The 25,004-nt window shown below is 37.4% G+C and overlaps 1 protein-coding gene across 30 annotated transcripts in view; it reads right to left on the bottom strand.

The window, feature by feature from the left end:
* Positions 1-25,004, bottom strand: part of RBFOX1 (RNA binding fox-1 homolog 1) — a 1,131,477-nt gene that overhangs the window by 18,264 nt on the left and 1,088,209 nt on the right. For 27 of the 30 annotated variants that reach the window (XM_033073813.1, XM_033073810.1, XM_033073809.1 and 24 more), the window contains 2 exons: positions 20,925-20,964; positions 12,537-12,601 (listed from right to left, as the gene is read on the bottom strand). In XM_033073813.1, coding sequence (XP_032929704.1) covers positions 12,537-12,601; positions 20,925-20,964 — 105 coding nt within the window. The remainder of the gene's footprint in view (positions 1-12,536; positions 12,602-20,924; positions 20,965-25,004) is intronic. The other 3 variants (XM_033073816.1, XM_033073817.1, XM_033073818.1) reach the window with 1 other exon arrangement.

Below are 25,004 nucleotides of genomic sequence, written 5' to 3'. Positions count from 1 at the left end.
TAAAGCAAGGGTCAGTCCTTTGTGTGGAGAGCCCCTGAGCCTGCAGAAGGAGTTCTTTGGAGTGAAGTTGTGGTGCACCAGATCCCTTCTGTCCTAAAGCAGGTGGAGAGCAGAGGTGGCAAAGGGCACCTTGCCCAGTCCCCTGCAAACGTGGAGTGTTCCCTTTAAGGACCAATTCCCTGCACCAACTCTATTGAGCATAACAAGGCTTGAAAAGCTCACAAGGAAGGTATGATGAAAATTCATGACACGTTTTAAGATGGTTTAGTGCTCCTCATCACTGCTACACTTTTAAAGATTCAAAAAGGTGCAGGAACTGTAAGTGGACCCAACTTTATTATACAATAAGGCCTGCTCAATTAAGAGACAGAATCACTTCCATAATTTAATTTGTGTATTAACAGTGAAAGTGTAGAATCAATTTTTTACTGTTCACTGGTTAACACTTCAGATGTAAAAGAATACAGATTTAAAAAAAAAAAAAAAAGAAACTTTTTAAAAAAAATAGAATTTTAGAAGTTGTTGCTGGCTGTGAGATACGGGGGAAAAAAACAACAAATCAAAACTCTGAAAGGATAACAGGACAAACACATTGATCTGAATGTACAGTTGGATATATTCAACCTGCCAGATCCTCACACCCTGGGCTAAGTGCAATCCTTTTAAGTGCAGGAGTGGCACCCTTTGGCAGTCTGAGCTCTCTGATGTCTCCCAGACAGTGTGGGTCAGGAGAATGCGCTGCTGGCCTCCCAATGGCTGGGTTCCATCAGAGCAGCCACTTCCCAAGGGCAAACACTCTGCATACTACTGCTTCTCTCAAGCCTATGTATCAATTTTTATCTCTTCTAGCAAATTGAAAACTAACTCATGTTTTACCAGTATGGTAATAAAGATGGTTTTAAATTTTGAAAAAAAAAATGTTTAAACATTTGATATATATCCTGAATGCAAACAAGAGCAGAAGGGGAGGACAACAGAACTACTGTTAAGTGATTCAGAGGCCTTTTCTTCCTTTGGGGTAGTTATTGAACCTGCATCACCATCTTCAAAGGTTTGAATGTTGTAATTTCTTCCACTCCATTCCCTGTAGTCCCTGTGGCAGTAACAAATGTGTGCCTCTAAGGCCCCACATCTGACAGAAAGCTCTCTCTTTTGGCACCTCATCTTTCTATCCAGCAGACCTTTTACATATCCAGTACATTACATGCTTTCTTGCTCTCTTCTTGAAACTGTTTGGTGAAAACATGCCATACTACAGAATAGAGATTTTATATATATTGAGGGGTTTAAGTTCTTTAATCACTGGAGCCTGAGCCTTGCCCTTGCTATGGATGTCTAATATACACAAGTACTTCTGTGAAGAAATACCTGACCCATAAGTGATCTGCCCACTTTACTATTGGAAAATTCAGAACCTGGAAGTGTAAGATAGGAAGAGATTCAGAGAATGGGTCTCAGACACTCTTTTTTTATGACTTGGGAGATGTGACTATTGTGAAACACAATTCCAGCCAAAGTTCAGAATAAACTGCTACCCTGAGTGCTCCCTCTCAAAGTCACCATGGAGTCATCCCACCCTAGGAAAGGATGAGCTCCTCTGTGCCTGCACCAGTTCCCACTCTCAAAAAGCACCAGCCTCCCTCCACCTTTCTCTCCGGCAGTCCCTAGCCCTGCTGCTCCTCAGGTGTACCGAGCTCCCAGGTGTCTGGGACTTTACAGACTTAGGTCATCATGGGTGGAAAACCCACGCAGGGTACGTGGGGCCAGTGAGCATTCTGTGTGTCCTCTCCTCTCTCTAAAATGCGCTCGGACTTCTCACCACTGTTTCACACAGCATATGATTGAGAAGACAATTTTGGCACACACCAAATTTCACCCATGACTCCTGGAAGCTTCCTATACCTCCTCATCAGCAGCACAGAGCTTAATGTATTAAAATGGAAGCCATACCAGAGGTCAAAGGGGATTTTAAGAAATTACTCACACTGACTCTAGGAAATTTGAAATGTTAAAGAAATGATAACCCACTAACATCCAGTGACTATACTTCATAGGCCTGAATTCCTGGGCATTGCTGACAAACTTCGCAAAACTAGACAGAAATAATTTTGCTTAACACAGAGGTTCAGACCGCTGCCCAAAATTACTGCTGAAAACAGTGCAGAGCCCTGGAACATCAAAAATTAGGATGAAGGTAAACACAATATTGAAGTAAAGTTACAGTGGGAAGACTGAAACTCTGTTTAATCAGTTGACTTTTTCTGGTAGGACTGCCGTGGCCCTGACAAACAAAGCCAGTATTTACACTTCAGGGCTCAGAACCTCAGCTGGTAAAACTGATGCAGCTTAACCAAAAGCACTGACTTCCCTTCCTGGAGCTGCTCCAAACTGGATTCCCCAAGGATCCTGTGCTAACTATTGCGTGCAGCAGGGATTCTTCCCAGCAGAGTTATACGTGGTACATCTGTATATTTCTCCACTATTTTATTGAAGCTGTTATACACTTCCTTCATGCTCCAGATGTTAAGACTTTGCTGCTCTTGTGAGGACTCTAATGTTGAGGGCTTTTTCACTATGAATTTTAATATAGCTGACTGTTGGCTCCTTGAATGGTTTCTGCAATATTCAAGGATGGACAAAGTTTCCTTTATAATCATTTTATTAAGTCCTTCCCAAGTCTCTCCTGCCGGTGTCCTAAATTTAAATATCAAGGCTATCAAAGAATTTAAACTTTTTTAATATTAGCATAATAACTATAATTAGAAGGTTGATTTTGCTATTATCATGCTTTATATTCCCATTACTATAAGATCAAAGTACATTACCATACCCATAGCATTTGAATCACAACACAAAGAGAACTAAACAACTTCACAGCCATACCTATATGATATATTAAATGAAATAAGAATAAAACTATAAATAATTCATGCAGCATCAAGCTTAAACAACACTAACAGTAACTTGGTTGACATGACGTGCATTAGGAAGGTAACTAGACTAATTTTTTCAATGTCAGGTTCTTTTTCTCTGCAAAATTTCTTGTTCAACCCAACCAACGATGATGCCAAGACAGAGAGGAAGATGTGGATATTTGGCTTTCTCTGAGGTCCTCTGCTTTCCTCATCACAAGATAATGCTCTCCTACATGCATCTTTCCTGACCATTTCTTTCCTGAAATTCTGAAGCAGGTTTGGAAGCAGATAGAGGAAAACCCTGACTCCAAAGAAAGAAATGCAGCTATTGCTGTACCTATTGCTGCAGAGCCAACTCTGAGGCTCGTCCATCTGCCCGGGCTCAGCTGCCACTGCAGAAGGTGCCAAGTCCCCCTCGCCTCCCCAGGTGCCTCCTATGCCCCAGGGTGTCTGGAGTGGCACTGGCTCTGCTTCCAGCCCTTCCTTCCCCTGCCACATTCATCACCTCTGCACTGCTCTCATCTGCATCCTCTTTGTGCTCAGCACAGGACATTTCAGTGTGCTTCAGACAGCCTCTACCAAAATTCATAGTGCCAAACACAGCAGGAGAGAGAAAAGAAACAAAATCTCTCATTAAGTTTTGTCCTGCTATCAATCACTTAACTTCTTGACAAGAAAGAATTTGTTTTAATACCAAAAAGTAGTTTTGCAATTGTAAAAACACATGCCTTCAAGAAAAGAAAAAAAAAACCCCAACCCCTAGCTCTTCTGGACACAATGGAAACATGCATCCCCAAGCCCAGTGATATGCCTGGATTATTTCGTTTACTCAGAGAGAAGACAAAAAAAACCCAAAAAAACCACAAAAACAAAAAAACCACAAAACCCTACAGGGATGAAAAAAACTTAAAGGGAAAAATGGTCAACAGAAGGTGTTTTCTCATAATTTGTGTTCTTATCTCAGGCTTTCCCCAGCAGATGGGCAGGCATTTTTTTTAGCCCTGATATTGAACTAGCTAAACAACCCACTCAAATCCTAGAAGAGAGAGACTCCTTTTAGCACAGTCCCATGTGTAATGGAACTGTAAAGCAGATTGGAGGAATGTCCACTCTGAACACAGGGTGGGTACAATAATTCTGCCCTGGCAGTGTCTTGGAAACAAACTCCGCCTCTCTCTCCTTCCTTTAGCCCTCAAAGTTGGTATAAAGAAAATTTTTAGTAAATAGATGCAACCTTCCAAAGCTTATTTTTAATATATTGCCAGAATGTGGAAAACATATCATAACCAGTGGGAAAACCTATAGGTCTTTCACCTTTCATATTTTAAACCTACACATTTTATTTTCTGATTTATTTATTTATTTTATCAGAGCTATACATATAGACTTGGATCTAACTCATATTACCTGCTGCATCAGTGGATTTTTTGATGTATCATCATTCAATATATTATACCTAGTATAAAATTATTTGTTATTAATAATGCAATATACAGAGTCTAAAGGTGAATATTTATCTGCAAGAGGAAGATGTGATTTTTAAGTACATCTGGACATTTTAAAGTAAATGCTAAACCTAATAGGTGAAATCCTGAATACCACATAAATCCACAGCAGAATTCATACTATCTCAGCAGCAAAACTGCTCTAAAATTATTGGCCTTTTAGTGTGATTAAAAGTCTATACACTTAAATTAAATACTTGAGGAAGTAATTCAGTAATTTTATTTCAGAAATGCTCCACATCAGCAGAAAAAAAACCTATGTCATTATGACCCAGGACTACTAAATTAAGGCTGCATTTGAAGTCTTAATACTTACATTTGAAAATTTTGTTTATTACTATATTTTGGACATATTGCTTATTCTCTTTAGGGCAAAGAGCATTTTGAAGTCAGCCTTGTGTAAAGAATCAATATTTTATTCACTAAAATACATTTTAAAAAATCCATTTATTCAATTGGGGGATTTGTTCTTTACGTACATCATGTAATCCTTAAAATGCCTCAAAAATATACTTTGTATTTGTTGTTGATTTCATAGCAATTATTACAGTTTCCTAGTAACCACCATTTTATCCACTATAAAGTTTCCTAACATACTGAGGTAATTATAAACTTCAGCAATTATGAATAACAATTCTTTCCCTTTACATTATATTAAGTTTGGAATGACTTTACAAATTAGTTGACAGCATAATTTTTTTCATATTTTAACTAAAATATCATATACATGAAATCCTTGCCAGGATTATTTAAGAATTCATTCAAGAAATACAAAACTAACTTTAGAAGCAGGTACACATTTGGTTTAAACAAAGCCCATTTTTTTTTCAATGCATGCATATTAAACACCCTACAGCAATTTTCACAAAAGATATTCTTTAGGATACATGGATAAACGTTCTACTCTCACTCCTCCAGTATTCTTACAATCTCATGTTTGCCTCAGGTGGGTTCCTAGAGTATCAGAAGCTTGACAAGCCCAAAGGAATATAAAAAAAATAAATCTATTTAAATACCTAATCAAATGCTTCAGACTCCTCAGAGGTGCAAAATGCTACAGTAAAAACATGCAAGAGTGTAAATTGCCTCTTTCTTGATTAATTCCATCAACTTTGTTATTTAAAGTTTGTTCTTCTAATGCTTCGTCACCTTGCCAGAGCACACTGCAAATTACACAGTTAATCCATACAGACTGTATCCATGTCATGCCACTTTTATTAATAACATTTCATTCCTCTCTCTCCTGTCTGCCTCCTGCACCATGCTCTTAATTCCTCCTTGCTGTTAAAGCACTCAGGTTGACAACACTTAGAGCACGTTCTAATCTGCCTCTTTGTGGCCTCTCAAGCCAATGATCTGAGAAGTGAGAAGTGTGTAATTAGCCACTGACATGTCCAAAGGAACTGTTATGGTCTATCATGTCACAGAGTGACCCAATGGACTGTAACAGTTTTGGTCTGCTGGATCAGGAATCAATGTTTTAGTAACTCCCCAACTTCGTGTTTATCCAGTCTGCTGAACACAACACTGAAAAATTCCAAAGTCGCACTCTCTTCCAACATCCTCTAAGAGCAAAGAAGTTTTTATAAGCTCGTAATTAAATAATCCCTGCTTTTAAAATGTTAACCAGTCCTCTCCACGCCTCCTTTTAGAGAAAAGGTATGAAAATTCATCAAATTAATATCTTTGTAATCACAGTTATTTACTATGACTTCTTACATTGGAATAAGGAACTCTCAGGTTAAAAGTCATGCTACATAACCAGAAGTAGGCTGGATGAATTAAAAAAAACCAAGAGAGGATATTGAAGCTGAGATGTAAATGTCAGAATGGGTGCACTGATTTTTTCATATATGTTTTTTTGGAACATGATGAGCATTTAACAGCTCTCCCTACATTCAAGAAGAACCTGGCAGAACAAGTACTGAGCACCTTAAGCTTTTAGCACATCAGGAAGCCAGAGATGGAAATCTGGGCTTCAGTTTGCCTCTACCTTCTCTCCCAATTTTTTCTTCATGATTTCCAGCATGGATGTCAAAGTAGATTTCACAGTAATAGCCAAGTCTTTCCTTGTCTATGGGGATTCCTAAAATATCCCTTGATACTGCAATGGATGAGAATGGGGATTAAAGGTAAGAGAAGTAGAAACAGGGTATGAATGAAACCAGCTCTAATACGACAAAAGTTTAATACTTGGGCAGTAGCACTAAGCTTTTTCACTACAGTATCCCCTCAGTTTTTAACTGGTGGAGGAGTTCTAGCAGTTCCCTGGATGTTACACAAATAGTCAAACTACACACATGTGAATCAAGCCTTCAAAGTACCTGCCCACAGGTTAATTCCAGTAGAGGAATGTATTAAAATACCAAAGCAGCTTCCTAGAACTGGAAGATGATTATGTCTTTAGGAAATACAATTGTTTACAATGTTTTTCCAACATTAATGCGACTCACTGAATCTCCCCCAAAAATGTCATATCTGCAGCGTTTTAGAACGAACAATGCTTCAACTATTGGAAAGTACTCTATGCAACATATTTTCATTTCAGAAGATTTGTGTCAAAATGTATTACATTAAAGTCCCTGCTCATGGAATTTCAAACACTTTGCTTTTTTTTCCCCCCATAACATTTTCTTTATTCATATTCACCCACTTTTACTTTCTAACTCTTCACTAGAAGGTACTGTGATGGTTATACTCTGAGTCATATACTCCAGTCATCCACAAAACTCTGAATGAACTGGGATGAAAATGAGTTATGAAATATTAACATGATGCCAGTGATCCTCTAGTTTGCCAGAGATCACACAGGCATAAAGTTCAAACAGGTAGATGGCCAAACCCACTACTACCTCTCTGTAACAGCCAAGTCAATAATTTGATTTTATTTGCAATAATAGGGAATAAAGAAGCTTTAGCTACCATACAGGATTGTCCAAGAAAAAAAACAAACAAACATACTAGACCAATAAAGCAACACCACATCAAACCTAAGCATTTGCAGAAGTGTGAAAGGTGAAACACAACCTCTGTACCCAGCCAAGTTGCTAACTGAACCTTTTCATTGTCAAAATTTGAGTAGCCTAAAATATGGGCTGTACAATTCCTCCTATGGATCATCCCCCAGACCTTCCCATTTAAGATTCCACTGGGATAGCAAAATACACAAATGTTTGAAGGTTCCAGCTGGAAGTTGAATGTTACCACTAGATTCTAATTTTTTTCCTCTTCCAACCTGATCCCTTTAGAAACTAAAACTGTGTGGAGAAGCTCTTTCTCCTTAATCTAAGAAGGTACATTAATGAAATGAATGAGGCACTAGATTTTAAAATATTTATGCTTCTATAAAATTATTTAATGGAAAATTAAATTCTAGCTCAAGGTGCTATTATATTTTATATGCAATCAAAATCTTAATTTTTAGTATATATCTCTAGTAATCTTCAATAAGAGAAAATAATTTGAATAAAACTATAGTGGTTTTCATAGTTTAATCATAAAATAGAAGATGATATAGTCCACAATATAATAAATTCCCCCTCTCAGCTATAGAAGCTCATATTTATATTTGGTGTTTTTTTACACTTTGTTCTAAATTTTTATTCTTTAATGAGCATGTTAAATCTACTATTTTATCTATTAAATAAAATCAGGACCTATTCTATTTTAGGATAACATGAGCACAAATATCAAGCATTACTCTCAACTAGTCGCCCAGAGAGAACTGGAATTCTGTAGACACTAGTGCTTTGAAAAACCTGAATGCTCCACATACACATGTTAAAAATGTAAACTGTTAGAATATCAGGATTTTATCAGGAGTGAGATTTCAGATCTGAAAGATACATAATTTCCTTATGACAAAACCTTCTTTCTCAAATTTCATAAAACTCTAGGTACAACCACAGAACATATAACACAAATTGATAGTGGGAGAAAAAACCAAAACATATTTTTTTACTACTAACTGTTATGTGCAAAATATTTTGGAATACGCCTTATTTTATTAAAAAAAATTTTAAAAAAACCAACAACAATAAAAAGAGAAAAAAAAAAAAAGTCAGCTTCCAGTGATGAGGGATTTAATCCAGACAACAAAGAGGTCATTGGGAATGTCCCCAGAGTTTGGAGTGAGGTGTGAATCTGGCGCTGTGTGAGAGAAGGGGGTGGTGCCCAGAGCAGCACCCTGTCCGTGTGTGTGTGATGGATGGGATGTGTGTGTATATATGGATACAGCACCATCCATGTATAAACACACCTCGGCCCTGCACGGGGACAGCAAGCAGCACGGGGGGTGACTCTGCCTCTCAGACAGGGCTGCCTTCCTCCTGTCAGGGCTCTGCTCATGGCACTCCCAGACACACTTGCACAAATACCGCTGACAGCGTTAATATGCGCGAAAGGAACGCTTTTCTTACTCCGATCGAAGATGCAATAATCAAATCATAAAACACAAAACCAATAGCCAATCAATGTGAATAAGTCTGCCCATAGGCTTAAGTCAAGCAAGCCATTCACTGAGCTATGTGATGGATCTGTCAAATCCAGTACAGCATTACAGACATACCAGCAACACCAAGTGAACATGCAATGACAAAATGACAATACGCCCCTCTGCCATGCTCCAACCCCTACCTCAGGAATACAAAACTGGATGGCCTTACTAGTTTCTCTTACTTCAGACTTGGACAGAAATCTAACAACTATTTTTTTTTTTTTTTAATATTGCAGGAAAGATGAATAAGAACTGTACAAACATTTTATTGACATCTGATTTAGTGTCTTTTGCACATCCTTTAAATTATATGCTCAGTTTAGAGAGTTTGCCAGGCAAGTTCCAGACTGATGAAGAATATATATAGACCAATAGGTCCCTTTTAGGACTTACACTAATTGGAAAACTTATCAGAAATATTTTTAATCTTGGCGAATTAAACATTTTTTTTAACCACTTCTGGAAAGACCTTCAAATCTGCACATGCAATTTAATATATGATAGATTACATAATATAAAAAAAATTAATTTGGAATTTGTATCCAGTGATTGTATTGCTTCATAAATAAAACAAAATGTACCTGTTTCTTTGTTGTTTTTGTTTTATGATCCTAGGAAATGACTGGAGAGATCTGTCAGACCTACCCCTGTTGTGAAATTTGGTTTAGGAGTACATGATCTGTCTTGACAAATACTTTAGGGTTTGCATTGATTGGTTTAATGGTATTTCCTTGCCACCTGATTCACCCTTGTATATCTGTTCCTTGCCTATTTCCAACAATATTTCTGACTGTGACAAACAAGGATACCATTGCATTTCTTCAAATAGAGCCCTCTCACAGTGATCATTATCAATCGACTTGGTCTATTGATTCTGGAGTCCCAAATCTTTCTGTTAACCTTTATTTTTTCATTTACCAAAACACATCTCCAATCTAAAGATTTCCACTTTCCATCTCCTGACTTAAAAAGCTTTTCAAATATGGAACATTGCCATTTATAATGGATAGGAGTGGTGACCAAAAAAATAAAGCTTTTCTTATTTTTTAAATTAGTATAAAGTAGTGATATGCCACTGCCTCAGTGGTACTCAATTTCTTTGGGCATAATTTTTTTATAAAAACAGTACATGTAGCTAATGTGTAATAAAATTAAATAGGGGCTCATATGAACACTAAATAAGTTTATAAGGAGATATGGAATTTTCAGTATTGTGAGAGGAGAGCAGATGATAACTACACTGAGAAGACCAGCATTTTCAATATTAATAATTTCACAAAAGGCACTAAATTAACTAAATTTTAAAGTGAGCAAAAACAAATTAAACAAACTGTAGTTGTGAGTAATCAGAGGTATCCATGTTTGCACATAGTTTCCCACATGCAAAGAAATGTTTGAGCAGATTGTTATTTGTTTTGTTCTTGATGATAGTTTTGAGATTCTCTCGTGAAGAAATTCAGTTATGAGATTTTTAATTAAGATGAGAAACCATATTTATTTGAGGGAAATAGATCGAGGATGAGGGTTAACCACATTTAAAAAGAGAAGATAAATTTTAAAAAATTCAAAAGATATAAAATTCATTTAAGATATCTAAAATTATGCAAGCAAAGACAGGTTATTGCAATTCTAGTTATACACAAAGTATATCTTAAAATTAGACATATTTTTCAAAAAAATAATTAAGGATTATAACAACTTCATTACTACTGATGCCATCTTCAGCTTTCTTTACAGCATTTAAGAGCACTATCTTCCTAAACAAATCCTTTACCTTTTTGGCAGCATAACTCTCTAGGATGTTGACTCTGCCCATAGCAGAACATGTGACCAACTGGTATTTTATCTTACAGCCTTTGATCTGGTTTGTAAGGTACATAAATTTGTAATTAAAGCATTTAAAAGTCAGTTTGCTATATTGTGTTCATTTTCTCTGTGTAATACATAGGTTTAATTAATAGATATAAACAGCTTATAAAATGATCCAGGGACACCTGAGTGATAGCTGGCAAAACCTGGCTGACCACAGGAGGTTATTTATAACTCTGTCCTTTTGGTTTAGGAGGATTTTAGAAGCAGGAGTTGTTTTGCATTCCAGAAAAGCTCACATCAAAACCCTAGAGCTGCAATATGCTATCAAACCTTTGTGGAAATGAAATGAAACTACTGAGCAGCACTTCACCTGTGCAGGTTCCCCTAAGTAGAAATAGTACATTGCCAACAAAGTGCACACAGCAGAGATCTAATTGATATCACTGACCCAAAATCAATAAAAAGTAGCTTGCTTACCTGTCTGACACAGCATGCCTCAGCCATACATGCAAATTACTTTAGTCACATAACTTTAAAAAATATATCTTCATTACCCAGAATAAGCACTTGAAAGGCAAATATGCATGCATAGCATTGTAACATTCATACCATGGGACTTGATTCTAAAAATACAGAATCCATGAACAGCGCTTCAGTCTAAGAAATTGTGCACTAGAATTTCTTAATCTCTTGATTTCTTTAAGAAACAGAAACATTTGTAACACTGTCTAATTTAGCATTTAAAGAAATTTTCCAATATGTATTTAAGGCTTAAGAAATTATTTTCGTGATTCCAAGGGAAAATTTTCTTGTATCAGGTATTGAGAAGTGTGACCTTACTTCTCACTGCCATCATGAAGCAAATTATATGTGTGTCTCTGCCACCACATACACCCTCCCTTCACAAGGGAACACTCCTCAAGGACTTGGAAAAGATAAAAGATAGAATAGATTTTAAGGGTACGGTTTATGAAGAAAACCGAGGATAATCCTCCTTCTCATTACAAAATCATGTCCACACGCTGCAAAGACTTAATTTTATGCAATTTGATAAAATGCTGTTCCTACTGAAGTCAACAGCAATTTAGACATTGACTTGTAAGGGATTCTAACATCCATCTTTCAAGAAGACACACTAATATATGTGACATCACTCTTAGTTGATATAAGTTAAGTCTTTGAATGTGCAGATTTTAATGATCTTCTATTCCTGATATTGTTTCCATCAAATGTAGTTTATATTTTGAGGATAAAAATACAGAGCAAAAGAAAAATTACTTTTTTTTTTCCCAAGTATTGAAAAAAATCAAATGCCTGGGAAGAAAGCAAATGGGAAAAATACTGTATTTGCTGTATTACTGTATATCCAATTTGCATTGGATAGTTCAAGCTTAGACACAGTTCATTCTCAATTTCCACTGACTAAAACAATGTCAATGAGAATTGAGGGCACTCAATAGGTTCAAGGTTCTAAATCAACTGAAATAATACTCCTAAGACAAATAATGATCCTTAGTAGCAGACCATCATGTATCTGTACATTTATTTATCTACATTGTACAAGGGTCACAGATGTTAACTGGATAATGTACAGCTTGGGAATGTGCACATCTCATGCCTGATTCTCAATTAAGGCCTAAAGTCTCTCAATTTATGGCTATTCATGGATTATAATAAAACAGCCTGCTTTAGATATCACAATTATCTGCAGAGCAACAAGACAGTTATGAGACTTCAACAAGGCAAATTTATAGAATCATCTTCAACTTCCACTGGTCAAATATTTCTGAGCAGGAAAGGAGTTCTTACCTGTCACTGTAGGCAGCTGCAGTGGCAGTGGCAGGCTGGGCGTACCGGTAGGCAGCATAACCACCCTGAAACACAAACTCATGCTCTAACTGCATTGCCGTGGCACCTTCCATCACATTTTACAACATTTCACAACAATTGAAAGAGTACAGTCATGCTGCAATTCAATTAAATGCATAGGAAATACTGCAGTGAAATGTTAAGGGAAATATTTCAGCGAATCGTTAAGCAAAATCGAGCACCACAAATTTTTTAAGTTTTGTCTCAGACATAAGGAGAAGGAAATGAACTATATTGATCAGTGTAAGCTTTTTTACAAGACAATACTGGATTCTTCTCCAAGTTTTCAAGAAGCAATTGTTCATATGAACAAAGTGTATGTATATTCACAAAGCAGTTCTAAACTTAAAAGACAAACTCAGCGAATAATCAATTCCTTTTTTTTTTTTTGTACAAAATATGATTTATCATGCCTGGTTGATTAAACCTATGAATTTGTGCACTCAATTAACACTTAATGTTACATAGGTTTCCAATTTATACATAAAATTATAATGAAGAAGCAAAATTCTCTTCTTCCATGAATTAACATTCAGTTGTATGTAACAGTAATTCCAGCTGTTCAATTAAGCAAACAGGACAAACAAACACACATTGGAAAGGAATTGAGTGCAGTGATGCATTGATTATCAAACTGTGAAAACAGCAGAGCTTCCTGTTCAATGGACCACGGTGTTACATCAACCATTTCCAAATGATCTCAGCATGCCAATTAACAGCCCCAGCCCAGGCCTGCGATAACACAAACACGATTTACGTCCCAATTAGAATTCTTCCCCAAGCACCCTCTGGGACAGGGGCTGCTGTGGTACCTTCCCCACCTACCCCCTCCCTAAGAAAGGGCTAAATAAGACAGTATCAGCTCACTCAGCTTTGAATAAAATTCACTCTTTTGCTGAAGTGTTCACTTTAATGGATTGGTTTTTTTTTTTGGAAGGCTGCATTCACCCCAGATATTGTGCTGAAGCAGGAAGGATAGGCCATGATGTGCTAGTAGATGTAACAGCAGAACATTTTTACTGCAGTAACTTTTGTGGGTTTTCTGTTTTGATTTTGCAAATAAAAATTCACTCTTTTCAGAAAAGCAATCTGAATTACTTTTACAGGCTATTCCCCCTTCTGCCACTCTGCTTGGCAGAACGGCTTTCATCCCTAGCTCGTGTAAACCTTTGTGGATTTGAAGATTTGAAGTAGTTTGGGTTTGGAAATCAATCGTTCAGCCCACAATGCCACACCACCCTAAGAATAAACACAAGTTTTACATACACTGACAGATGATTAGAAACTCCAGGCTTTGAATTGTCAGTTTATTTGAAGTATATACTTTCTGATTTTTTTTCAAGTGCTCACACAGAGAACAGGATATGTCCCTCCCTGCTCCTGGCCAGCTCCCTGCCTGCAGCAATTGTGTCACACAAGCCTTGGGATCAGGCAGGAATGAGCGTCTCCTAAACCCCCACGTGTCCTCTCCTGTGCTCCTCTGTGCACACACAGGGGCACTGAGACAAAACACCACCTCATTTCAGATAACTTCATTTTTATAAACAGCAGAAGGCTGTCACTGTCAGAAATGTAGAACAGGCACACACTGCTGCAGATCTGTGTGTGCAGCCTTTGGATATCAAATAATGTCACCAGGTACAAACTGAGCCGAGACTGAGGAGGGAAATTCAAACTGCACACTTGGGTTGGTCTCTGTCAAGGAGAGAGGTGAGAGATTATACAGATTTATCTGTTCTCCCCTCCTGGATTTTGAGGGCTAACTATTGGAATGGTCTGCCCAGGGAGGTGGTGGAGTCACCATTCCTGGATGTGTTTAACACAGTCTGGGTGTGGCAATTGGTGCCATGGTCTAGTTGAGCTGTTGGGCTGGGTTGGACTTGATCATCCTGGAGATCTCTTCCAACCCTGTCAGTCTGTGAAATATGACCTTTTCCTCCCCTCCCCTTTTTCTTTTTTCTTTTTTTTTCTTTTCTTTTTTGTTTTTGCTTTTTTTGTTTTTTCCCCCCTGAGTACTGTTATGAGGAAGATACTGAATTTGTTTTCATGATCCAGTCCTGGCTGTGTGGCAGATCTGAAGTCTGACATGGTTCTGTTCACCAGGTGTCCAACTCCTTTGCTTGTGCTGCTGTGCACTCCTAAAACCCCTGATTGAAAAGTGAGAGCCACTCCAAGTGAACCCAGCTCTACCCATAACAGCTCCTACAACAGTGTGGAACTGAGAACTGGCCACCTTGAACAGTTCTGAATGGCAGAAAAATGAGACAGGCTGTTCCCACAGCAGCTGATCTGAAATCTGATGGGCTCTGTCAGGATTGGTTTTCTTTCCTTCATTTAATTATCACCAAAAATTGGTCAGTGTGTGATGAGAGACCCTTTCCTGCTCCCTAAACGCAAGAGCTACATTCCTTTTATGCTTACATTTTGATTTGCTTTCAAAGAATTTCTGCTGAACAATGAAGCTCGACTCTGAACTTTATTAAGATGTTTTGGATTCAGCAATCAGTCTGACATTTACGAGAGCCCTGGCAAGAATAAGTATAAAGCAATACAAATAAAAAGAGACTGAAGGCATTGAATTTGCCTGAATTCTCTGGAGAAGTAAAAAAGCAGGATGTATTTGGGTATCAGGGAAAAACTAATTCCCTACCATCCCATGTCATGAATTTATAATTTTAAAATAAACTATCATAAATTAAAATAAGCTTAAGCAAATTCTTTTTATGGGGTTTGTGTTCTGCAGTTTTGGTGTTGTACCAGTTTTTTCTCATTGTTTTACTTCAATTACTTCAGGTGACTTTTGATTACTGCAGGAAGAAAATACTTGGAGGTATACTTTGAACTGGAAATTGGGGTGGGATTCCAGCTTAAACCCCTGAACTCAACTTCTGCAGTAAGTTCTACTTGACAATTTTTCTCTAGTTTTGAACTTGGCCGATACCTTAGGTGAAGAATACACCAGTAATCTTCACTACTCTCCTAAGTAACACTATATAATTATCCTCATGCCTTAGACTATACTGCAAAATAAAATACTTAGAACAAAATTATGCAATAATTACATTTAAAAATTAACAATTTTCAGTTCCTATGTATTAGAAAATGTTTTAGGAATTCTTTTTTTCCCCTTATCTTTATATTCAGGCAGAAAGTACCTGACTGTTATGCTTTGGATTTATTATTTTGAAAATAATAAATTCAGATACTATAATGAAAAAAATGTTCATTGCCTTATCTGTGCTCCCACATTTGCTACTTCCAGAACAACGATAAAACTGCTGTTACAGCAGCTTAAGTAATTGTAAAAATTAACAATGGTATCACTATCTGTGACTTTGAGACTGAATCGGGAAAATAAAATGCAGGTGGTGGACTATTTTTGCCTTTTTTACACACAGAATCCATTTTCTCACATATTTATTGAGTATCAGTGTGGCTTGACATGAGTCTACATCCAGCAAGGTGAGGTTTTTCCATCAGTGGGTGTCATACCTGTGGTAACTTATTGCCATACACAGGCTGCTGCCACACTGCTCTATAAAGAAACAAAAATGGAATGATTTGAATGAGGAAGGAAGGATGGGAGGTAAGATGTAAGGAAGGAATTTAGGCAAATTCCCCAGAGAAATTAATTAGCATTTTCCTCTCAGTGTTTTATACATCTCTGGCTCAGGCAAACAGAAAAAGAGCAGTGGGATCAGCCAGAGATCAGTTGGTGATTTTTACAGAGAAATCTTAATCAATTTTAGAAAGAGATCACACACATTTTGAATAAGAGATGATAAAATGGAAATGAAAGAAAATTAAATACAATTGAATTTTTAAATGAAGTGTGTATATCTGCAGTAAGGCTGATTTCCACAAAAAACTTATCCAAACAGCATCTAGAGATCACAAAACCATATATACATGTGTGCATCTCCTCTAAAAATAATCAAATCACATTTTTCCCACAATTTCAGATGTAATGAAACACAGAGTGACTCTAAATGATGAGTATTTTGGGGTTTTTTTTCCTATTAGCTATATATTTAATATTTCATATGAATGTTGAGAGTTAATTTTCCTCAATTTATATTTCCTCTACTTCCTTTCACTCAAGGATCTCAGAGTATTTTGTGAACATAAATTGATCAAAGTTCCAAAGCTTCTCTAGTACTGAGAATTAGAGCTGCCTTATTAACTACAAATAGAAGAATGGTATTAAAAATTACATGAATTACACCCAGAGCTGCAGAATATAAAAAGTGTCAGTTCATGTACCTCCACTCAAATGCTACTGAGATTTAAGCAGTGTTTATTCTGCCCACAGAGTAAAACTTTGACTGGGAGAACTAAAAATAAACAATCTGCCTCCAATTCGTGCTGGCTCAAATTGTGAACCTGGCCTATGTGCAAGGTTTGGGATATTTCTATATTTTGTTCCCAGAGGTAGCTGTTTCCTCAAAAAAAAACCCTTGGTAAAATATCCAGGCACCACCTGCACTAATTCCAGCCAAATACAATCACCAGGACTGGTCTGGTACCTTTTTGAATGCACTGTTAACATCACAAATAAAGATGAGATCAAAAGACATTTCATCCCTATATATCCAGATTTTTAAAAGGGGTGTAATGGAAAGTTCCAGCACGCAGAGCACTGGAAAGAACAAACCACTGCTCCCTGGGCACCCTTTTGCCCTTGGCAAAGTCATTTCTCTTCTTGCTCTCTGTGAGTCACAGGAAATGGCACACCCTTCCACTGGCAAAACACAAAGAATCCTTGGTTCTCAAAGAAAACCTTCAGTGCTACCCACAAATCCTTGTTTTTCACACAGATCAGTGCCTTTCGGGGCACCTGATGGCTTCGAGGGACTTCCACCTGGGGTCAGGGGAATGCTGGTTATATAATTACCTCTGCTTTTCCCTTGGGAAACAAATCCTCCATCCTCAACTCCATCCTGGCTTTGAGCTAAAGGTTATGGAAAGAGCTATTAGGAAATAGTCTCATTCCATACCCCTGACCATAAAAATCTGCTTTATTCTTGCCCTGCCGCTCAAAAAACGAAAAAAAAAAAGGGGGGGTGGGGGGGAAAGAAAGAAATTAAAACCTAAACACGTATATTTTACCAGGGATTCTCTCCAGCTGCAGTATCACATGTCCAGAATCCTGGGAAGTTTGGAAAAGCTTGCTGTGAGCAGCAGGACTGAACAATGGCCATGGTTAAACCATTACCCAGGGGCTTCTGGAGCTGGTGGTGACAGGGTGTGGAAGGTTCTCAATTTCTGAGCCTTCCCACATTTTAGATGTGGATTGATGACTGACATATTCTGAAAACATTCTTTATGACAATGGTAATAAAAAAAGGAACAGATTTAAGATCAAGCAGAGCTATTATTCTTACTGCATATTTCTGAGGCTGTTACTATTTTTTGCTTCATTTTGTGGAGTGTATTTTCTTATTTTCACAGATGTCAGTCTTCATCTAAGAACTTCTGTATTTGCTGGCAGGCAACTTTAATTCTCTTTTAATGACTTTTTCTCTTAGTGAATCAATACTTAATTTTAAAAGGTCTTCCTTACTTCCTAATAATCTCCTTTATTTTTCCTACTCAAAGGCACATTTAAAAGGGAATTCAATAGCTCAGCTATTTCAGAAGGATTATTACATTCCATACAGAATTATATGAAATATAGAATATATTATATTACATCTAGAATCATGGCTGTTGATTTTTCACTTTAGACTGTACTTTCCACCTATTTTTGTATTCTGAATCTCTTCTATTCCACTGGTTAGTATTGAGCAGCTCTGGATATTTGCTGCTCTTGGTTCACCCTGCAGTTTTTACCAGTTTTGCAGTTTTTTTGCCCTCCTTCCCTTTCCCTAAATCTGTGGTTTCTCTCACCAAAGGCTCTGTTGGTCCCAAGTTATGCAAAGAATAGCAGAGTAAATCTATTATTGTTTCTCAGCGTAATCAGAGCAGGATGAAACCTACTCTGATGTACCCATTAATGCATATTTTTGATCTGCCTTTTCACTATTGTGTGCCTCTTGTTTTGCTTTCTGTGTTATTTGTAAGTCTCCTTTCCCTCCAATCTACCATTAAACCCTACATTGTTTAAATGCTTTTTCTCCTTTTTTCACAGAGCATTTGTCATTTCACAAAGCTTCAGCTTTGCACTTAAAATGAAAAGCTGAGTGGAACTATGTCATAAACAATTGGGATTTAATAAATAACTTGGTCTGCTGCAAACTGCTGCACTAAGAACTAATACACTGTGAATTTTAAGGTTTCATTTGATTTATGCCAGTTCTTTCTATCTTTCTCTCCCTCCCTTGCAAATGCTTTATATGCAAGAAGGCACAAATGTGAAGAAAAATTATTTATAAAATAAAAATATTTGTATATTATAAAGAAACTAAATTTCCAGAAGTGTTTTAATTCTGTCATCTGCTATAAAGATAAACGTTCTGTTGCATTAAGAGAACTAAGATACGCAATCAGAAATGCAAGGCTGCAACTGAGTGAAACCAGTGCAGTTTTTCCATTTCCTAATGCACACAACTATTGCAGACAGCAAAACTGAGGCTACACTAGAAATTAGTAATTTATTCAGTATCTTTCTCATTGAAACCACCCTCCATTTGGAAATAAAATATTACAGTCTGTGAGAGGGTGTGAGGCCACTTTAAAATAATATTGTCATCACCAATGAGATACTCCTGGCTTTCAGCAGCAGTCACTTCTAAACCTACAAACTGCACCAGTAACATTTAGCTTCCATCTATTGTCCCACCCTAAGCTCTCCTGAGAAAGACGTCTTGTTGCCCTGCAGATTTCTGGCTTGGTAAACTGAGCAAAATAGATGTCAAACTCTTTTGATGGTTTGAAGGAACGTGAAAATTGGAAAGCATGCTTGAAGAAATTCCACACTGTGAGATGTGTCCTATACCACTCAAAAACTGGGCAGCAGCATTTTTGGGTGAGATCACAGCCATTTATTTGGCTTGAGCAAACCCTTACCCAATGGATGATTCTTGTGTTGGAAACAATATCTCACTGATAACATCACTGAGTACAGAAGTATATAGGGAGAGGACTTTAACCCTCACTAATCTGAAATATGTTTCTAAGGTGCACAAATGAATTTTCAGATAAGGATCAGCCTCTCCACCTCCATCAGAAAAACAAAACTTACTTCATTAATAAATTTTGTTTTCCTTATTTATATAAAACTTACTAACAAAAATCTGTTCCCTTGGGAATAGTCCTAGAAGACTGCTGATAATGAACACAAGGGATGTCTCCTAACATTGCCTATTTGATTTTTAATATTCATACAAATTTCAACTCATCTGTCTCATTTTATCTCAATTGAAACAGTACAAGCGGGTTGCAGAAAGTTGTCTGGTGAAACAAAGATGATAACTGTAACTTATTAAAAGAATAATTTAAAAAAATATTGCTTACTACCAGTGAAATATTTTACATCTACACATTATGTGTAAGAATTTTAGAAGAGTGAAATTTAGCCTCAACCCCCTGAAACCTCTTTCATACTCAGACATATGGAGCCTCTTTTCACATGTTCAAGATAAAAAAGTTGGCAAGAAAAAAACAATGTATGAAAACTTGAAAAAAACAGCAAGAAAAAAAGTAAAAATATTATTTAAGATGGAATTGGTGAACAATCAGGTGCACAGATAATGATGGATCCAGGACTATGAATCTCTCCTAACAAGTTATCCACTTGTATTTTGACCAGTCTCTACCCATCTCTTTTAAACTGAAAGTAGTGGATTTTAGAAGTGCAACTTTTGGAAGTCTACTCAGATTACAGACAATGCCTTGCCATATCTTTAATTTACTATGCCCTTAAGCTCTATCACCATAGAACCTACACATCTCCAGTGCTGGCTGGATTTGGCAAACCTGTATCTCTTCATGAAGTATTTTCATGTTTCAAATATCAATAATACTCAGCTTGCCTTATTTATTTTTTTAAAGAGCTTGTGGGGTTTTGCAAAAGAATGTTTCTGCTTTGCTTTATGTTTAATTAGAACTTAAATTACGAAGGGAGACGCCCCTCCATACACGCTCACACATTTTTCACATCTTTTTGCATTCATTCAGCATTTGATTGAAGAGTTAATTCAGCTCCACTGAACAATGATAGATGTAATGAACAGAAAGGTTTTCCAATGTGAGAGATATTCTTCTCAATTCTTTCTGACAGGCAAGGGATGGTAAATAGACAAAACAGAGTCAAGCTAGGCAGCAAACTTGTAAAAAGAATGACTCTGGTAATGTACAAGGACAGCATGCACATCAATGAATACTTACATAAATGTCTGCACCATAAAATCCATCCTGGTATACAACACTGCAAGGATGCACACACAAAGAAAAACATCCATATTAGTGCATTTCCACATGCAAATGCCACCAACCCCTGCACAGCTGAGGTTAGTCTCTCACAAGAACAGAGGGGAGGGGGAAGGAAGGCACTCTTCACATTGGTTAAGGAGGTTGGCAGTAATTATCAGAAGTGAACCTGTACCAAATACATCATCTTATCAAGTATGCCAGATGCTTAGTCAAAGGAAGGCAAAGCATGGCAGGATTGGAAAAGACTTTTGATAAAGTTTGGGGGCTTTCTTCTTCCCCTATTTTTAGTTTTAAGAAACCATGTATTGACAGTGTTTTTTCTTTCCTATAAAAAATTTCAGTGGGCCAATCCTACATTCAGTTTCAAAACCTTTGTAAAATGCTAATTCTTGAAGCACTGCTTTCTTGTCCTGCAATTATGCTGACCTCCTGAAATAAATGGTTACTTCTCATTACTTAGATGGCAAAGAAAACACAGCCTAAGCTGAAACGGTGAGAAGAGTGGGTGAAATAATTATACTGGTGGTGTTCTACCCACCCAAATCTCAATATTCAGTCTAGACAGAGGTGAGAGAACCCACAGGTACTGCATTGCTGGCTCAATGCACATTACCAAGAGTGGCAGATGGTCTATTGAGAATTTCAGGGTGCTATTCTTATTAAAAAAATACTAACTTTGCCTACTTGAGCATTTTACAGCTTTAGAAAACATGCCAGTGGCTCTGAGCTCCCCTGTTTTCATTGGTTTGATACATTACTTCTCTCAAAAAATGTGGTGAGGTTGCTGTTCACCCAGAGATGGTCTCATTTCAGCTAGGATCAATCACCAGTGTAAATAGTGAAAGATTCTAAACCCTTCAGGATAAATGACACAGTAAGACAGAGACAACTGAAATGATTACACTAAATAAAACTGGAACTGCACAACAGCGGCCTAACAATTAAAAGCATTAGCTCATTCCTGCAATTTTACATCTATTTGGCAGTTCTGCAACTTGAAATACGTATTTCCAATATCAGAATCAACCCAAGCTGTTTCAAGAGCTAAATATGAGAATTAATAAAATAATAGGATTTTTTTTTTGCGACAATATTTTCAATTTAGGAATACTATCATCTAGGAGCAATAGTTATTCCAAGTTGCTAGCCATTTTGCAATTTCAACATGAATTTTCATGTCAGAAATGTAACAGATCTATTGAGGTCAATGACCAAACCCCACAGGGCTGAGCTGGCATGTGTCTAAGTCAGAATCACTTGAGAAAATCATAAATATGCATACATGCACACAGCAACATGGATAAAACCACACTGATGATTAAAGTTTGCTATGGAATAATAAAGAGGTGAAAACTCAGCTCCACTTAAATCAGAGTGTCTGCTATTTGTTTCAGTAGGGTCAGACCTTTATTCATATATTTTCCTATTTATTATGTCTGCAGAGCAAAATATGCAAAACCTGGTCTACATTGGGAGTTTTCAGAGAGCTTGTTACTTACACTGCAGTGTACCTTCTTTTTGGTTTTGCTTTGGATACTCTGATTATTTTAAAACACTCCATGTTTTTCTTTACCTGTTTACACATAAGAAATAAAGCATTCCACACAACTGTGAGGTGGGAGCACACAATCATGGACAGCATGGAAGGGCTTGGATGAGATGACACACAAAGAATACTGAGTTTACTGGAGATGAGGGTCCCACAGCCCCAGCCCTCAGCTCCTCACATCCCTGTGCCACTCCTGCTGGAGGTGGGGGAAGCTGCTTTAGGTCCTACCTCTGTTTATAACCATCTAAATGCACCTCAGTAGGAAATGAAATTCATTTTTCAAGACAAATCTGTTTTGCCCATGATGGCAATTGGCACAGAATGTCCCTGTCTTTATCTGAACCCAAGAGCTTTTCCATTCTCCTTTCTCCCCCTGCACTCCTGAGAGGGGGAAGGAGAGCACAGCTGGGTGAGGGTCTGGCAGCCAGCCCAGGCCAACCCATCACCGTCCATTCAAACATCCTACTCCCTACTATTAAACATTGCTATTCAGAAAATAATGCTTTTGAAAAAGCATGTGTCAGAAAGGGAAAGTTTTTTTCTTCCTCCTCTTGGTGATCTGTGGATATACAGCAAAGATGAATAGGGGCTGATAAATTTTTCATTCCTAAGTGCAGCTGGTTGTAATCTTGGACAGGTTCATTCATCCACCCCAGTCTTCCTTCCAGTCATGTACAGACAGAACCTTATTTTGAGTTCTAAATGAAACCACTTCATAAATACTATGCTGAAAAATGTACCCATCACTAAAATGAGACATATATGCATAACTCCATCATTAGACACGGCCAGTAGGAAGATGAAGTGAGAGAATCAGGTAAATGAGTATAACAGTCCCAAGCAGGACTTGCACTACAAAAAAAAGCAGTTTTACCTTATTTCCTATGGTCTTACATTATGGCAGTGATATTAAATAAAAACCCTTCTGCTTCTCCTGAAGTTTGAGGAAAAGGAATTCTTCACACTTCACAGATTTTTCAGAGAATATTTCCTCTATTCAGAATTCTTGTCATTTGTTGATTTGTGATTGAATCTTACCAGTAGAGTCAAATGTATAAATGTATTTTCTAACAGCACCCTTCATCAGAAGGATAAAGCATAAACCACCAAGAACTAAGTTTTGCTTTTCCTTCCTTTAGTATAGAAATTTCCAAGGTTGTTTGTTTGTTTGTATGGGGTTTTTTTGTTAATTTGGTTTAATTTTCTTGGTTTATCACCCCTTTTTGCATCTCTGAGGCTCTAAGCAGAAAACAAAGGGGATGTCTTGAGCGTGGGAAGAGACTGAAGGCATCACACAGGGGCCCATCTTACAACAGCTCCTGTTACACTTTATATTAAAAAAATTTTCCTGGTACACAGGTAGGTCTTGTGCTCCTTATAAAGCAACACAGAGTTTTCAAATAGCCACATTACTGAAATCTGAGTTATTTCACCCAAGGAATGGATATGTTAATGTGCTTCCTGGAGGCATTAAAAAGAACAAATTTGGGGGATTTACTCAGTTGTATTTTATTACTTTATTGTGTTAAGGAAAACTTAGAGAAGTGAGAAATCTTGATTTAATAAGAAAATGTGCATCTAAATAACATAATATGTGGCAATCATTTCCTGAAATAATTTTATCTAAATAGGAAACTCTTTCCACATCAGGTATTATAGATCTGACTCTCATGGGTTTAGCTCCTTTATTCAAGTCTCTGTGTCTTATAATCACTTTTTGTAACGATATTAACACAAACTCTTTACGACCTTAGATTCCACCCTTATCATATTCAGGGAGAACTACATCTGTCTTCATTATAATTTTTCTGTCCTCATCTTTCAAAAGGATTGAGATGAATAATCTGTCAATGACATAAATAGACAGTCTTTGATTGCACCACCCTTAGCTGAGAAGCTTCCCAGCAGCTGAGGATTCTTGGTCCTCAGCTACACAGGTCCTGCCCAGGGCAGCACGCCCAACCTGGGGCTCATCCACCATGCTGGACTCAAGGGAACAAATGGAATTACACCCCTGATTCTGATGCCTTAGGTTGTAGCTTTTATATTTTTTAGATCCTGTACTGCTTTAGGGTATAACTCTGAACTCCATATAGGGTGTTATTAAGCTCCCTTCACATTTTGTTCAGACAAAACAATCCTTCCAGGCCTGAGAGCCAAGAACACCATCACAGCCCCAGGCCCCAAAAGGAACCAACAAAGGTGAATCAGAGGAGAGGCAAACCAGGGGACTATGACTTCATTACCTAAGGTATAATTGGACAATTAACCTCTGATATGCAAACAGACCAAACTCACATCTGTATGAAAAACTCATGACCCTTGTCCATTCTGGGGCAGCCTCTTCGAGGCTCCTACACTGCCCAAGGTGTAGCTGTTAAAGGCCTTTAACAAATACCTGCTTTATTCTTTTACCTCTGTCTAGCCTGTGTTCTAGGCAGCCATTCTCAGCATCAGCTCCCTTCCTTGGCACAGCAATGGTCACA

This window comes from Catharus ustulatus, chromosome 16, assembly GCF_009819885.2.
Source record: "Catharus ustulatus isolate bCatUst1 chromosome 16, bCatUst1.pri.v2, whole genome shotgun sequence".
Taxonomy (NCBI): domain Eukaryota; kingdom Metazoa; phylum Chordata; class Aves; order Passeriformes; family Turdidae; genus Catharus; species Catharus ustulatus.
Note: the sequence above shows the minus strand (reverse complement) of the source record. Positions and strands in the feature narration are given on the sequence as shown.